We start from the raw sequence: 16,033 nt of genomic DNA, 5'->3' as shown, positions 1-16,033 counted from the left end.
TTTTCCAACCACAACAATCTTTGTCACTTCTCCAGACCTGCTCGTCCTCTTGCACTCATCAGCATCTGCGGCTGTGTGGCTTAGTACACTGCTCACAGACTTGCTGATTTCATGTGGGTTACAAGAGGACAAAGGCAGCCTAATGGAGGATGTAAGTAGTAGGTACAGTAGTTAACAGACAATATATAGAGCAAAAGAAGGGGCAGGGAAGAAGAGGAAAGTGCAGATTAGCCTTTCCATGCCTACGAATGCAAGATGTCCATCAAACAAAGTGGCAATCATATGGATGCTCAATACAACATTACATATCCTGCTGCTCTGTTCATTTAAATGGCTGTGCCACTGGGCAAATCTAAAATGTATGGCCTGTGTGGACAAGGCAAGGAAGGTAGCGGTGGGGGTATTGTTAACAATGATACAAAAGCGCTTTTAAGCTCAGAATGTCCTTGTATTAACTAGATCCTTAAGACATTCACACAACAAGAATCAAAATCTGATGGCCAATGTAAATCTGTTGCTGGCTTGGGGACTGGAAGAAGGAGGTCACCCAGCTATTATCAAGAAGCCATCTTTACAATAAATGAACGATTTGCTTCTTACTTTACTAAGCAGAGGCATTTTAAATTACTTTAATCAAACAAGTCATCCTATAGTGTTTTTGTTTGTTTTTTTTAAAGGGAGAGTCTACAAGAGCACATTCTTGGGTCAGAAATAGCAAACAGGAGACAGGAAAATATATAGTAATTACAACTCTGGCTTGGACAGGAGGTTTTAAAATGTATAATTAAAGACGACCCATTTCATAAGGAATGCCCTCTTGACCTCTACTTAAGTAACATTTTAAACAGCCCTTTCTTTTTTTCATCTTCAGTATTTATTTAAATAATCAATTCATTCCCTTTTCTTCTAATAGTCACTCAAATATTTATCCATTTAAATAAGAATAGGCTTTAAACAATCAGGGCATGCAATGTCACAGCTCTTGTACTCGTGGAAATTTCAGCTAAACTCCCTTTTGGAGCAAGCATTTCAGATTGTAGCCAATACTCCTAAATTTTGTCTCCTTTAACCAGAAATATTCTCTGGATCACTAGGACACAGATACTGGACCTCCTGTTAGTTAAAACCATTCTTGCTAAAAACTAATTTTATCACTGTTGGTCAACACATTTCCATTGTTTATATTATTATTAATCACCTGCAGGAAATCTCTAAAAGAGCTGACTGTGATAATGTATAAGGCTGATCCTGATTGAAAAAACTAAGCTAATTTGTGTAGTAGTTTGCTGACTGCTTTAACTACAGTACAAAATCAACTCTAATTTAGAAAATAACTTTTAAATACATATGGGAACACTATCAAAACCTAATTTATGCTAAATCAAATGCAGTCAGAGTTTGAATCACAACAGGTTTTGTGTTGTTTGTACAAACAGAGCAGGCAACCTGGGGGATTTGACTTTCTAGACAGGCAGAGCTAATGTTATGCTCGTGTAAGTTTCAGTGGATTCAACTTTGCAGCAGAGATACCTCTTTCCTTTAACAAAACACAAAAAACAAAAATGAAAACAGAAAACATCACACCATTTCTTTTTTTGGAATGGCTGCACCTCTTGAAATAAGATGGCTTCATTCATGTGATCAATGAAAGGAAAGGGGAGTAAAGTGCTTCTTTAAAATGATAATCAAAATAAATACAAACATTTAATTCCAGGAAAGGAAAGTTTGGAAGGGTTATCTCCGGGCAGTTCTTTTCTCAGATGCGTTATTTTCCCCCATAACCTTTTCAAAAGTAATTTGCACACCAGTTGAAGATTCCTACAATAAATGACTTTAGCAGCAGAGTTGAATTCCCCCATGTATCCATCTGTTCCATCACTGGTCTGCAAACCTATGCAAAACACCTCCACCCAAAGTGCTCTTCCCAAAAAAAATAAAATAAAATAAAATAAAAAAATCCACCCAGTTACATCCCATTGGCAGTGGTATTCTCGGACACCCCGTCGCCCACAGCTGACGAATCATGGAGGCCAGAGTAATCCTTGAGTTCAGAGTTTGTCAGAAGCAAAGGCTGCTCCCCTTTCTTGTGTGGCAGGAGGGGCTTCCTGGTGTAGTGTTCGCCGTCTGGGATGTTCTCAGGCAGGTTTTGGTTCTTGCTCTCCGGCAAGAGAAGAATACAGATGATGCAAATGAGCGTACAGCAGGCGAAGATCACATGGTGCAGAAAGTAGCCTTTCTGGTTATGAAGCTCCATTATAGGTGCAGTCAGCATACCAAAGCCTGCACTGGCCAGGACAAGTCCGAGTCCACCTCCCCTACAAAGACAAACAGTCTCAACACATACAGAATACAGCAGCTGTGTATTTGAAAAAAAAAAACAAAACAAAAACCAACCAACCAAAAACACAAGCAGTGGCCGCAGAGGTCAGCAAAGCTTACATCCTCATTCTCAAAGCCTGACGACTTTGCCTACACCAGCCACCTGATCCCTTCCTAACTGAACTGCCCTGCATGAAGTGCAGATGGCTCAGTGCGTCCATGTTCATGTTTGACGCATTGCTCCTTTGGCCCAGGTTCACCCCAGAGCTGCTACAAACAGTCTCACTTGCAACGTTCTCCAGGTACCCGAGCTACAATGCCCAGCGCAGCTCCCAGCAATGACGCATTCCAGCAGATTCTGAAAGGTCTCCTGCGCACCGTGGGACAGCAGTAGGTGAACTACTTGAATGGCTTCAGTCTGAACCGACTCAGTGCTGCCCACGCTGTCACTAAACTGATGCAGGCTGACATGGTTCAGCCTAAACTAACACTTGGCCCTACTGAAAGCAAGTCCAATCCAAGCCGTGTTTCACAGCCATGTCAAGTAGCTGGAGCATTGTTGTGCACGGTCACAATGGGCATCTCTGTGCTGGGGAAATTTTCTAACAGGTTTTAACCCTATTAGAGCCTACCTATTGTGTAGACCTGATGAGACGATTTAAGGCAGTCCGCCCTGCTTTTACAGAACCAGAGTCCAATGTGATCTTGACAGCGTTTCATTAAAAGTGGCTCAGGCCAATCTATACTTAATTTACAGTCATAGTGTAGACTATTTTAAAAGCAGGCCTGATTACACACAGTTATGGTACTGTTTTTTTTGGGGGGGGGGGGGGGAGTGACTGTTGACTGAAATAGTTCGACAGGTATGGCTCCTAGCAGGGATGCAGTTATATGGCTATAAATTGCTTTAGTCTCGGATTGTTTATTCCCAATCCCACACGGGAAGAGTCTAGTCCTGGCTTTGCCACTGGTCTGCTGGGTGATTTTGGGAACTTCACTTAACTTCTCCATGTCTCAGTCTCCTCATCTGTACAATGGGGATAATTGTATCTCACCAATCAATTCCCTGCCATTGCAGGAGCCTCAGGCACTGGAGCACCTCAGTCCCTCTATTCTCTGCCTATGGCACACAATAGTATCTGGAAAGCTGGAATAATTCAGTCTAATGCAGGTTATTCAGATCATTGTAGTGACAACTGGGCAGGGTTAGTGGCTTGAGATGTACAGGTCAATCAAGATGATTTGATGGTCCCTTCTGGCAATAAGTCTATGACTCTATATTGACCTCCTTTGTAAAGCAGTTTGAAATCTACTATAGAAAAATACCTTTATACCAGCATAACTTTGTCCACACAAAGGGGGTGGGGTGGTGAAGCTGTACCCCTTATAATTAAAGTGGTAAAACTTGTGTGTGTAGACAACTCTGTAGAAATTTCCCCCATGCAGATATGTCCAATCATGCTATGGAAACCACACTTCCCTTAGCATGATAAATATCTCTAGTTTAGAGAAGACCAAAGGAAGCCCAGTAACAAATAACAGGTGCATTATTCAGTGTAGGGGGGGCTTTTGCTGCCTCTGCCGTATTTTACATGGGCCACTGATGGAGATATGATATTAGATTTGATCTGCTATAAGAAATACCAGGTTCTGAAATCCCTCTTCTATAAAGCGCTGTGGTGTTGGATGCAAATACTTTGGGACAGTCAGAAAATGTAGATTTTTTTAAAAAAAAAGCACTGTCTAGTGGTCAGAACAGAGGACAGGAAGTCAAGAGTTGTTCCTGACTGTGTGATTTTGGACGAGTCTCGTAGGGAAGTTGAGGCAGAGCAATGTTATCTGAAACATGGAGATAATACCTACCAAAGGTGTTGTGAAGGTTAATTAGCATTTCTGAAATGTTTTGAGATTACAAAAAGGTGCATTTATTAAGCCAAACCATTGTTATAAATAATTCATTACACTATAACAAACACTGGCATATACTTAGGCCTGGTCTACACTATACCGTTAGATCGACATAAGGCAGCTTACGTCGACTTAAATATGTCAGTGTCTACACTACAGCCTTATCCCGCTGATGTAAGTGCCCCACTACACTGACATCATAACTCTACCTCCATGAGAGGCGTAGCGCTTACGTCGGTGTAGTTAGGGCGACATTGTCTGTGTAGACACTGCATTACTTACATTAGCTGTTAGCTCTCTTGTCAGTTTCACAGTTCCAGCTAGAGCCCCGCTCTCCAGCCTGGGAGCTGGGGCGAGAAGCCCTGGGCAGCCAGACCACACTCCCGGCAGGGAACAGGGAGCCAGAGTGGGGAGCAGTCTGCTGGGAGCCCAGGAGCCTATGGGGCAGCCAGGCTTCCAGCAGGGAGCGACCAGGCTCTCAGCTCTCCACACTGCCCCTCTTAGGTCGGTGGAAGAGCTCCTGGTGAGGACACACACCATTGATCCAAGGAGGGTAGTGTAGACATGCACCAGTGACTGTAAATTGACCTAATATAACTCCACTTAAGTTTTTGGTGTAGAGGTGCCCTTAGATTACACACACAAAAACACCGTAAAATAAACCCTATTTAGGTTGCAAAGTCAAGTACTCAAAAAAGTTAGGAAATATCAGAATTAAAGTTACCTGGGCAACCTTAATTCGGTCCCCTTTTGTGTAAACATTATGATACAGTCATGAATTACATGATCCCTGCCTCACTCAGTGCACAGAATGATGGTGTTCACTGAATGAGCAGCTCTTCAAAATTTTGTTTTCTCTTCACTGTTCAATGTATGGACCACTTCTCCCTATTCAAACCCAGCTCTGGAGTCAATTTTAAATGTCCTCATAGGCTTTTCTATGGTGCTCATCACAATGCTATCTGAGGGCTCCACAAACATTAAATGTTGTGAAAATAAATCACAATACCCTTGTGAGGTGGGGCGGGGGGGATCATTATCCTCATTTTAGTCATGGGGAATTATGGCACAGAGAGACACAGGTGCTGATTTTCCAATGTGCTGGGGGGTGCTGGACCCCCAGCTCTGCCCCAGGCCCTGCCCCCACTCCACCCCTTCCCTCAAGGCCCCACCCCCACCACGCCTCTTCCTCCCCCACCTCTTCCCACCTCCCGCTCCGCCTCTCCCTGCCCAGTTCCGCTCCCCCCGCCCTCCAGAACCTCCTGTATGCTGTGAAACAGCTGATTGCGGCGGGCAGGAGGCATGGGGAGGAAGGGGAGCTGATAGGGGGGCTGCCACCTATGCAGAGAGTTTAAGATCAAAAGTATACACTAATTTTGGTTGCCCAATCTGAGACACTTAGGACCTGATCTTTCAGAGTACTTATCCTTACATAGCGCTTCATATCTTCAGAGCACAGCTCCCCCTGACCTCAAGTGCAGCTGTGAACGCTCAGCATGCCTGCAAATCAGAACTAACCCCTGGGGCCCCTTTGAAAGTTCCAGCCCTACAGTCTAGGTAGAATGGCTGTTCCAGATGCAGATGGATTCCCTCAGGCACTTTTCTCTAACAGCAGCTTTGACCCTTAGCAGTTGTTCCCAGGACTGGTTTCACCTTACAATGGGTCCTCAGTGCAGCAACAACAACTTTAGGTTCTCCCTCAGGCTACTGGATAGGGCTCATCTCTCCCCTGCCCTGAAACCCAGTAGCAGGTTTCCCAGTAACTCCCATTTTCTTTTGCACTTTTCTCTGCTGTGCTCCCGCACCCTCACTCTCAGCACAGAACTCAGTCACCTGTCAGCCACAGCTTCTGTGTCTGTGTCACTCCACTACTGCAGCAGCATGATGATCTCAGGACCCATGACACTCTCTGTGGTACCCTTTCAAGGCCTGATACCTGCATACTGCCCCATTACATTTAAATTCTGTGTCCTTTGTGCACAGACAGTACTTTCCTGTGAGTCAACATGTTCCAGTTCTCCCGGTGCTCAACTTCCTCCCTTTTCCACACAACTAAAACTTCAAATTCGGTGGTAAGCTGCACTGCTACTTTTTTATTACCATTAGATAGGTTATACACTATGATATAAATCAAACCCAGCACTACAAATCTCTGACTTCTAGATTTTCTCTGACCACCAGCCGTCTTGCTCAAAAGCTAATCCCCATATCCCGGATCTTTTCAGTATCCATGAATTTACAGCTTGGCTGCTTAAGTGCAGGAAGTGTAGGACACCAAAAATATTCTGCTCAGACCAGTAGACAAGAGCAAAGCAATCCCTCCTTGCAATGTTTAATTATCTACCTTTCACTTTACAGAGACAAAGAGTGATTTTCTCAGGCTTTTATAGAAGAAACTGGATTTTTGCAGGGTTTACTGGATTTTGTGTTGGTAGTAGAAATTTTGGGGTCTGGCATTAAGCTTTAGCCAACTTTTCACTGAAAAATTAAAACCTACCTAAATCTATTGTTTCTGCAATTAAATCCCCCCTGTCACATTTAAGTAACTTTCTGAATTTATACTCGCATGGGTAGTCCCACAGGACTAGGTATTCAAATGCAGACGTGTTAGCAGGACCACACCCCAAATTGGTGCAATAGTGACAAAGGGCTGATTCTCCTTTGCCCTGGACATTGTGCAGTCATTTACATTAGTGCAAAGAGGGTGTAAAATTCTACCACAGCAGCATGATATGCTCATTTTGTACTGGTGCACATGACTACGCTAGGGGCAGGGCAATGGGGAATCAGGTCCACAGAGTCAGTGGTTCTCAAACTTTTTGTATTGGTGACCCCTTTCACATGGGAAACCTCTGAGTGTGACGCCATGCCGCGTCCTCCCCCCCAATTAAAAACAAGGGAGTTAATTAAAATGTCATTTAATGTGGACTCAAGGCTGACAGCTCGTGACCCCCACAGAACCACCTCATGACCCCCTGAAGGGTCATGACCCCAATTTGAGAACCTGTCATCTATTCAGTATTGTACCTCAAAGACTGGGGAAAAAAAATGCTCACCCGGATTTTAAAGGCATTTAAATGAGGAATTTAAATGCATTGCAAGGAAAACTAAGGGAGAAGGAACAATTTTAGGTTCACTGTATGTCAAGTAGCACTGTAGTTGAAGTCAGAGAGATATTCTCTCACTGTAGGTTGAAACAAAATCAGGGAGCACTATCAGTGCTTGAAAACACTATACTATTTATTTTTTGCTGCATTTTTTTATAATCTAAAATAATGTCAGTTCAACATTTGCAGATGTTTTCCTCGCTGACATGTACAATAGACGCGCAGGAGTGAAGCAATGAAACAACTCTGTTGAGAAGTGCAGCACACTTCTGCAGTTCACTTTTCTTTCTCATGCGTGGTGTGACAGCAGGCAGGATTTACAACTTTTCTGGGGTGCTCGATTCCCAGATATTGTTCTTCCTCACTCAAGAAGTTTCCTGAGATGTGATGGTGCAGTTTTTTGTTTCAGTTTTCTCTAACATATTGAATATTAATAGACTGCGGCCTAATGTTTCAAGCTGTGGTTTGGGCGTCTGAAATGGACACACTGCAACACCTTGGACAAATCAAACCTCTCCCTCAATTTCTCCGTTTGTAAAATAGCTTCCTCATGTGGCTTTTTCAGTCTTAATTAATGTATATCCTCCAAAGATTACATTACAGCATATCAGATCTTAAGAAAGCAGCTATTGTATTTGACTTCTGCCATTCTCTGTGTTACCACTAGAGAGTAGGCTTTGCTCACATTTATGTAAGCTAATAAGAGCGAGAATAGTACAAGAGGATCATTTATAAGACTGTAAAACTGCTCTTGTAATCCTCAATGGTGCAAACGTTGAAAGAGCCTGGTTCAAAATTGGTAGTCTTTAAAGGTTTCCCTATTCATATTTTAGAACTTTTTCTGGTCTACTAGAGCTTTAAACATCACCAGAACACTTTACTAATAAGAGTTTAAAATAACAATAGCAAAATATTATCTCAGAAATTCTTCACTGAAGTGAAACTAAATCCAGGAATATGGCTTGCACCTCTCTCTAATATTTAGAAGCACAAAAGAGCAATTTTAATCCCACCTTAGTTTTTCTCAAGTATTTGACCCTTTCTAATGCAAGTGGTCTGATGTGACAATGAGTCAAAAACCCCTTCAATTATTGAAAAGATTATTTATTTGTATTGCAGTTGTGCCTTAGAGCCCCAGTCTTACTCCACTGTGTGAAGTGCTGTGATTTAAAATCCTGATGTGATTATCTGATTTTAACCTCAGCAATCTCCACTCCCCTAATCTCCACTGGGAATTTACTTTAGTTAGAGCCATCAGTGGACAGTGGCTGATGGCTAAAATCCCCACTGTTCCTCCCACATACCTTTTCTCTTCACTGCTGCTATCAGTAAGGAGAGGGAAAGTGGTATTAGCAATGCCAAGGCCAAGCAATACGTAGTTACTCCCTATCCTCAGGGGTCTAGGAACCGGTACTGTTCTCCCCCTTTTAGAAACTGGCAGGGGAGGGAAAGAAAGGAGAAAACAAAACAGTCTCCCAATCAACTCCTTTCTAAAACCTTGGTCTCTTTGGTAAGTAGCACAACCCTCAGTGGCTCTGTCATCATGCTTATTGGAGGAGGATTATCAGCTTCATTTAGTGCTTTAGTTCAGTGTTGGAAAGGAGCTTTTTAATGAACTCCTTGGCACAAGGAATTAGAACTCTTTAACGATGAATCAGGGCTGACCAGCATTAACATGTCAGGGTAATAAGGCTCTCAACAATAAATATTTGTGTTATTCCTGAGAGTCTTTAGGTCTCTGAAACATATATTGTAGATTCTAGCAGGAAAAGATAAATTCTTGGAACCTGATGTTGGGGTTATTCAAAAACAACCTTTTGCTTATTGAAAACAGTGTAGAAGTGTTGGGAAATGCTATTGATTGTCATGGTAGCAATCATACAACAGCCAATCTACTTGTAAGCACCTTAATATTGATATTATTTTTCCTCACAAACAAAATATGAAGAATTAGTTTGAAAAACCCAATGACTCCCCCAATTCCCTTACTACGCCCTCCCACAAGACTCTGATTGGAACATCAGTTGAACATAGGTCAAGTCCTGAAAATAAGATGCTTTGCCAAATTGCAATTCATTATGGGTAGTATTTCATAAAGACAATTGCCCTGTAAAGGGCGTGAGGGAGAAATGGCCAGATGCCTATTTCATGACACCTGAGCAAAGGCATATCATCAGCTTAGCAATCACACTTCTGTCTGAAATGTGCTAAGAATATAAGAACGGTCATACTGGCTCAGAACAACAGTCCATCCAGCATCCTGTCAGCTGACAGTGGTCAGTGCCAGATGCGTCAGAGGGAATGGACAGAACTGTCCAGTCCCAGCTTCTGGCAGTCAGACCCAGAGCATGAGGGTTGCATCCCTGACCACCTTGGCTAATAGCCATTGATGTATCTATTCTCCATAAACTTATCTAATTCTTTTTTTAACCCTGTGATAGTTTTGGCCTTCACAACATCCCCTGGCAACGAGTTCCACAGGTTGGCTGCACACTGTGTGAAGAAATACTTCCTCTTGTTTTAAACCTGCTGCCTATTAATTTCATTGGGTGACCCCTGGTTCTTGTGTTATCTGTAGGGGTCAATACACTTCCTTATTAACTTTCTCCACATTATTCATGATTTATTAGACCTCTATCATATCCTCCCTCAGTCATCTCTTTTCCAAGCTGGACAGTCCAAATCTTTTTAATCCTTCCTCATATGGAAGCTGTTACATCCCCCTAATCATTTTTTGTTGCCCTTTTCTGTATCTTTTCCAATTCTAATGTATCTTTTTTGAGCTGGGGTGACAAGAACTGCACACACAGTGTTCAAGGTGTGGGTGTACCATAGATTTATATAGTGGCATTATGATATTTTCTGTTTTATTATCTATCCCTTCCCTACTAGTTCCTAACATTTTGTTAGCTTTTTTGACTGCCACTGCACATTGAGTAGATGTTTTCAGAGAACTATCCATGATGATTCCAAGATTTGTTTCTTGAGTAGTAACAGCTAATTTTGTATGTGTAGTTGGGATTATGTATTCCAGTGTGTGCTACTTTGCACTGATCAACACTGAATTTCATGTGCCATTTTGTTGCCCTGTCACCCAGTTTTGTGAGATCCCTTTTCACAGTCATCTTTGGGTTTAACTTTCTTGGGTAATTTTGTATCATCTGCCAATTTTGCCGTGTCACTGTTCACACCCTTTTCCAGATCATTTATGAATACATTGAACAGCACAGGTTCCAGTACAGATCTTTGGGGGACCCTGCTATTTACCTCTCTACACTGGCCAGTTATTCCTATCCTTTGTTCCCTGTCTTTTAACCAGTTACTGATCCCTGAGAGGACATTTCCACTTATCCCATGACTGCTTACTTTGCTTAAGAGCCTTTGGTGTGGGATTAGAGGAAAAGGACATTTTTGGTTTGCTTTGTCCATTTGACAACATTTAGCTGTTTCTTCTGGTTAGTCATTCAGTTGGCCAGTTTCCTCTCTGTTTAGTTCTTTCACATAACAGGGAGAAAATTCAAAAAAAGAAAAATCTATTGTAAAACCATAAAAATCATCAGAGAGTCAAAAAACAGTCACAATTCCTGAAACAATTAAAAAAACCCAACAACTGCATTTGATTACATGTTGATGTGTCCCTTTAAATTTTTAATTTCATGACTAACTAGAAAATCTTTTCCACTTTATCATCTCTTGTGAGAAAAATAACTAAGGTACAAACGTTTTCATCTGTAATTTAGGAAAAGCTAACTAGAGAACACAACCTATTGGAATGATATCCTAAAATAACCCTTTCATAGTTATGATAGCAAATGAAAGGTGAGTTTTGCTTAGCAAGCAAAAGCTAGTAATGATTCAAACTAGCTTACACTCTCTTCTCTACAACCAATAGCTTCCTCTGCAAAATGATGTAATTTGTGAAATATGTACCTCACGCCACACAGCTGGAAAAAACAACACTGAGTTAAACAAAAGAAAGGTTTGACCCTTTTCTACACAGATGACAAAATATTGTAAGGACATTTCAGTCTCTCTCTCTCTCTCTCCCCCCACCCCACCTTCCCTTTTTAAAGAGCCTGAATCCAATTGAAAGTCAATGGGACCTAAAGCACCTAAATCATTTTGGCACTATTTCAACTGTTATCCATAATGTACAAATGCAGTGTATGACCAGTGCATGAGATTATGCTGTAAGAAGAGAAGTGAATAAATAAAATGGAAAACTGATATTGCAAAGAAAGGGCTGGGAAACTTCCCATTTTCACTATTATCCAGGATATCAAAGGCCATATTTAGGGCAAATTATTTGACTCCTTTAAGAGAGGCCTGTGTTGAGGAGGTGAGGGAAGAGGCAGACCACTAAACGGCCTTTGAAAGGCATAATGCTACCACTTGTGCTGGAGGAGAGGGGATGAATGCAGAGGGAAATGATACACCTTTGAAAGGTGCAGTTCCATTGACATCACCTCTGGGGCTGTTATCACTGCTAGCTGTACCGGTTGCCCCCCCTCTTTTCTTCACCAACCTGCCACTGAATTTTGGCTGAAGCTTTCACTGGACGGAAGCAGGGCTGCTTGTGCCTATTCCCCCCTTTAGAACACTCACACAGGGCCAGACATAAACTTCTCTCTCAACGGCCTGGGTGCAGACTTGAGATGCATGCATAGGCGCCGACTCGTGGGTGCTCCAGGGCCATGGAAAAAAAACAGTGGGTGCTCAGCACCCACCAGCAGCTCGGAATGGGGTGGAGGCAGAGACCAGCAAGCGACGGGCAGGCAGGGGCCTTGGGGAGGGGGTGGAGTGGGAGCGGGAAGAGGTGGCGTGATGGCAGGGCTTTGGGGGAAGGAGGTGCAGAAGGGTGGGAAGAGGCAGAGCGAAGGTGCGGCCTCAGGGAGGGGGGGGCAGAGTGGGAGCGGGGCCTCAGACAGAGAGGATGTGGAGCACCCCCGGGGAAAAGTAAAAGTTGGCACCTATGCATGCGTTTACTACTTTCACAAACCCCTGGGGATACTGAGAGGTACTTTTTATTAAACCAAGTGACAACAGCATAATTTTAATGGTTATACTCCAATTAAGCAAAGCACGTTAAGCACAGGCTTCCCTTTTTAGCATGCACACAGTCATTTCACAGCCTGCAAGAAAACTGAAGCACAACACAGTGGAAGAACTGGAGATCAAACCAAATTTAGCTACAACGCCTCATGCGATTCTTAATGTAAAAAGTATTGTTGATAATTAAGGAATCATAGACAAGTAAGGCTGGAAGGCACTTCAAGAGGTCATCTAGCCAATCCCCCCATGTTGAGTCAGGATAAAATATACCTACACCAAGTTGTTTGTTTAACCTGTTCTTTAAAACCCCCAATGATGGGGATTCCACAGCCTCCCTTGATAACCTATTCCAGTACTTAACAATCCTTATAATTAGAAATGTTTCCCTAATATCTAACCTAAATCTTCCTTGCTGCAAACAGAGATGATTACTTCTTGTCCTACCCTTGATGGACATGGAGAACCCCCAGATCCTTTTCTGCAATACTACTGGCTAGCCAGTTATTTCCATTTTGCATGTGCGTGTTTGATTTTTCCTTCCTATGTGATGTCAGACCAATTGTCCAATTTATCAAGATATTTTTGAATTCTAATCATGTCCCCCAAAGTGCTTTCAACCTCTCCCAGCTTGGTGTCATCTGCAAATTTTATAAGCATTCTCTTCATTCCAACATCCAAGTTGTTAATTAAAATATTGAATTATCATGATGGGAGAAAGGGTGAAACTGTCTGAAGCGATGTAAATAAAACTCTCTTTATTTATATGCAAGGTAGCTCCCAAGAGACTGCTCAAACTACAGAACATCCCAGAGTCCATTGGACAGTATCAGATTATTAGAGATTTCACCTTGCATAAATAAAAGTTTGCATTACACAATAAATTATTAATAAAGTAAGGACATCTGAACTGGTTCCCCACCCCAACATGGGAAGTTCGGAGATCTTACCTTATTACTGTTGGTGTGATTTCAGCACAGAAGAAAACACTAAGACTTCCAACAGCATGCGAAGAAAACATACCCACAATGGAAAATGCAGTAGAGAATTTGTCTTTGACGCTGTCACTCATACCTGTTAGACAGACACATGCACATGGAAATTGAGCTCAGCAAAATCAGTATATAGTCCCCAAGAAATAAAACAAGAATACCATATTAAGTCACTCATTTACCTTAGATGCAAGTTTGAGTCTCCTCCCCCAACGTTTATTTAAATCAATATTTAATAAGCCATGTACCAACTACCCAAAACATAAATAAAAATATCGTAACATATTGCCAAAAAATAGCAGTAAAAACAGTCTCCAACTTTTTTATCAACAGCCACCACAAAGAGGTAAAGCTCAAGAAATGTCTCCAAACAATTTTTCAGGCACTGGACACTTCCCACCCAAATCTGGTAGCCATATGGAGACAACCAGAATTAATCATGACCTAGTACAATTCTGTGGTTGAGACATTGCAGATGTTGCAATAGAGGAAGATATAAATAAAATGTTCTCATCTCTACCACAGACCTGCAAAAAAAATCCTTATGCTGCAACTGATCAGAGCCACAGGTGCATTGAACAGGAGCTGTAAAAATAAGCAACCAGCTCTACAAGAAGAGCCCTAGGACATTGAGCTCAACAGCAACCTTGCACATGAACACTAGCAGTTATTGCATTCAGGCTCTGTATCCTTAGCGACTCTGGCCTTTCAGATACACCCAGTCAGAGTGCAAGCAGTTCTAAAACACTGCATAGACATTAGTAAACAGTACCTGAGCCTGGAAGTTGACTATATTTTCCAATCACTGGATCCGCAAAAGATAAATTAAAAAGGGAGAGAGAGAGTTAAATATGTGATTTATTCAAAGTGAAAAACAAACACACAACACCCTCCCCCCCATACCAAACCAAACTACAGCCCTCCACCTCCTCCCCATAAACTTTCCTTTCAGTATCATGACTGGATTGCAATAGTCTTTCAAAACCAGTTTGACATGGCATGCAATTTCCAGGCCTATTCCCAACTGGAGGACAGAATTCTAATGAGATGATGATAATAAACGCACAGTGGTAAATCATTTGAAAAGACCCAGAATTAGCACTGAATTTAAACAAAAGTCTCTTTGTTGGTAACAAAGGAGGAAAAGAAACTGCAGTCAAGCTTTGCTGTAACCCTCAGGGAATGGCCACAGGGGCTTTAGTTAGAGAAGGAAACCATTACAATCAGCATCCCTGCGTTGCTAAAACACATATTTTTCCCTTGCCAAAATCCAAAGTGAGTTTACAGTGTTTAAAATTATTCACAAGCTGCTTTTTGGCCCACATTCCCACGCGGCGCTAAGTAATGCTACATAAAAAGCGGAACAATAGTTATGCGAGCCTGGCAGAACATCCCAGCAGCTGGGTTACTCCAGAGAGCTTAAAGAAGTTCTGACTCAGGAGAAACCCTCAAATCTGGAAGGAGATCCCTCTGTCAGAGGTCTTACAACACACACACACACACACACACCCTTTAACAAATTACACAGACAGCATGGCCATTCATTTCTCTTCACACCATTGCCTAGCTGCCTATAAGGAGTGATGGTGGGATGTGATGGAGGGGGACAGACCGCAGTAGAAGGATACAAGCTGTTCCAGAGTTCAAGGCTGCCTTTTCCTCCTACTTTTGTATGGGCAGTTTTTAGAAATGGGAGGGGGACAAAGGGCAAACAGTATATGATGGGGGCACATCTGAAAAACCCAATATGTTAAGAAGTGCATCAGTGACAATAAGTTGCACCTCTTGTTGACTTTCGGTTGCTCTCAGCAGCTGGGAACAGAATGTTTTAACATGGGCATGACAGAAAGCTTCTCATTAATTCTCTATGTCCATCTTCGAGTTTCAGAATGGAACACAGCAGAACAAAAATAATTTAGAAATAGTTGTAATCTAGCTACCATAATTCTGTTTCTTCAAAGGCATGCTTTTTGTAGTTCATCATTATGCAGAGTATTATTGTGACACTGTATAAAAAGGAAGATGACCATGTTTTGGTATCACCACTCATGTATTGACACTGTTGCAACCACTGATGTATCAACACTGGTGCACAATTGTGATAAATCTTATGCAAAGCACACCTTGTAAGGTATCACTGGAAAAGTTGTAATCTGTTGAACAATGGTTACCCTGTTTATACACATGTATTATCATTGTATGTGAATCTTTGTATTCATTGTATGAATCTTTGCTATGTGTTTGTAACTCAACATGTGTTCCTGGGTAACACCCACAAGAACAGATTTACATCAAGACCAGTGAGCCATGGTTGATGGGCCATTAAGGGAAATCAACTCTTCCGATGGGCCCCTTCCCCACGCCTCAGAGAATATGTAGACAATGGATGCCTCATGACTCAGCAGGGGCACACAGAACATGTGATTCCTGACTCCCATGTTTGTGCCAGTAACCTTCCAGGTACATGGACTGGGGATATAAATTTGAGACTGTGATATCACGTCCTTGCCTCTTGCCTGCTCCACATCTCTGGACTATGATTTCTAACAAAGGGAAGCTTTGAACATGGACTGAGGACCCCCAATCTTTTGGGTGATCCAGGAAAACTTACTGCAAGCTAGCAGATTTAACATCACTGCTATTCTCCTGATCTATAAA

At 42.1% G+C, this 16,033-nt stretch overlaps 1 protein-coding gene across 2 annotated transcripts in view; it reads right to left on the bottom strand.

The window, feature by feature from the left end:
• Positions 1-994: 994 nt before the first annotated feature.
• Positions 995-16,033, bottom strand: part of SLC22A23 (solute carrier family 22 member 23) — a 161,805-nt gene continuing 146,766 nt past the window's right edge. For both annotated transcript variants that reach the window (XM_074944930.1, XM_074944931.1), the window contains 3 exons: positions 14,148-14,180; positions 13,334-13,457; positions 995-2,315 (listed from right to left, as the gene is read on the bottom strand). In XM_074944930.1, the coding sequence (XP_074801031.1) occupies positions 1,967-2,315; positions 13,334-13,457; positions 14,148-14,180 (506 nt within the window). In that variant the 3' untranslated portion in view covers positions 995-1,966. The remainder of the gene's footprint in view (positions 2,316-13,333; positions 13,458-14,147; positions 14,181-16,033) is intronic.

Source organism: Natator depressus, chromosome 2 (genome assembly GCF_965152275.1).
Source record: "Natator depressus isolate rNatDep1 chromosome 2, rNatDep2.hap1, whole genome shotgun sequence".
Classification (NCBI taxonomy): Eukaryota; Metazoa; Chordata; order Testudines; family Cheloniidae; genus Natator; species Natator depressus.
This window is presented reverse-complemented; position numbering and strand designations above follow the sequence as displayed.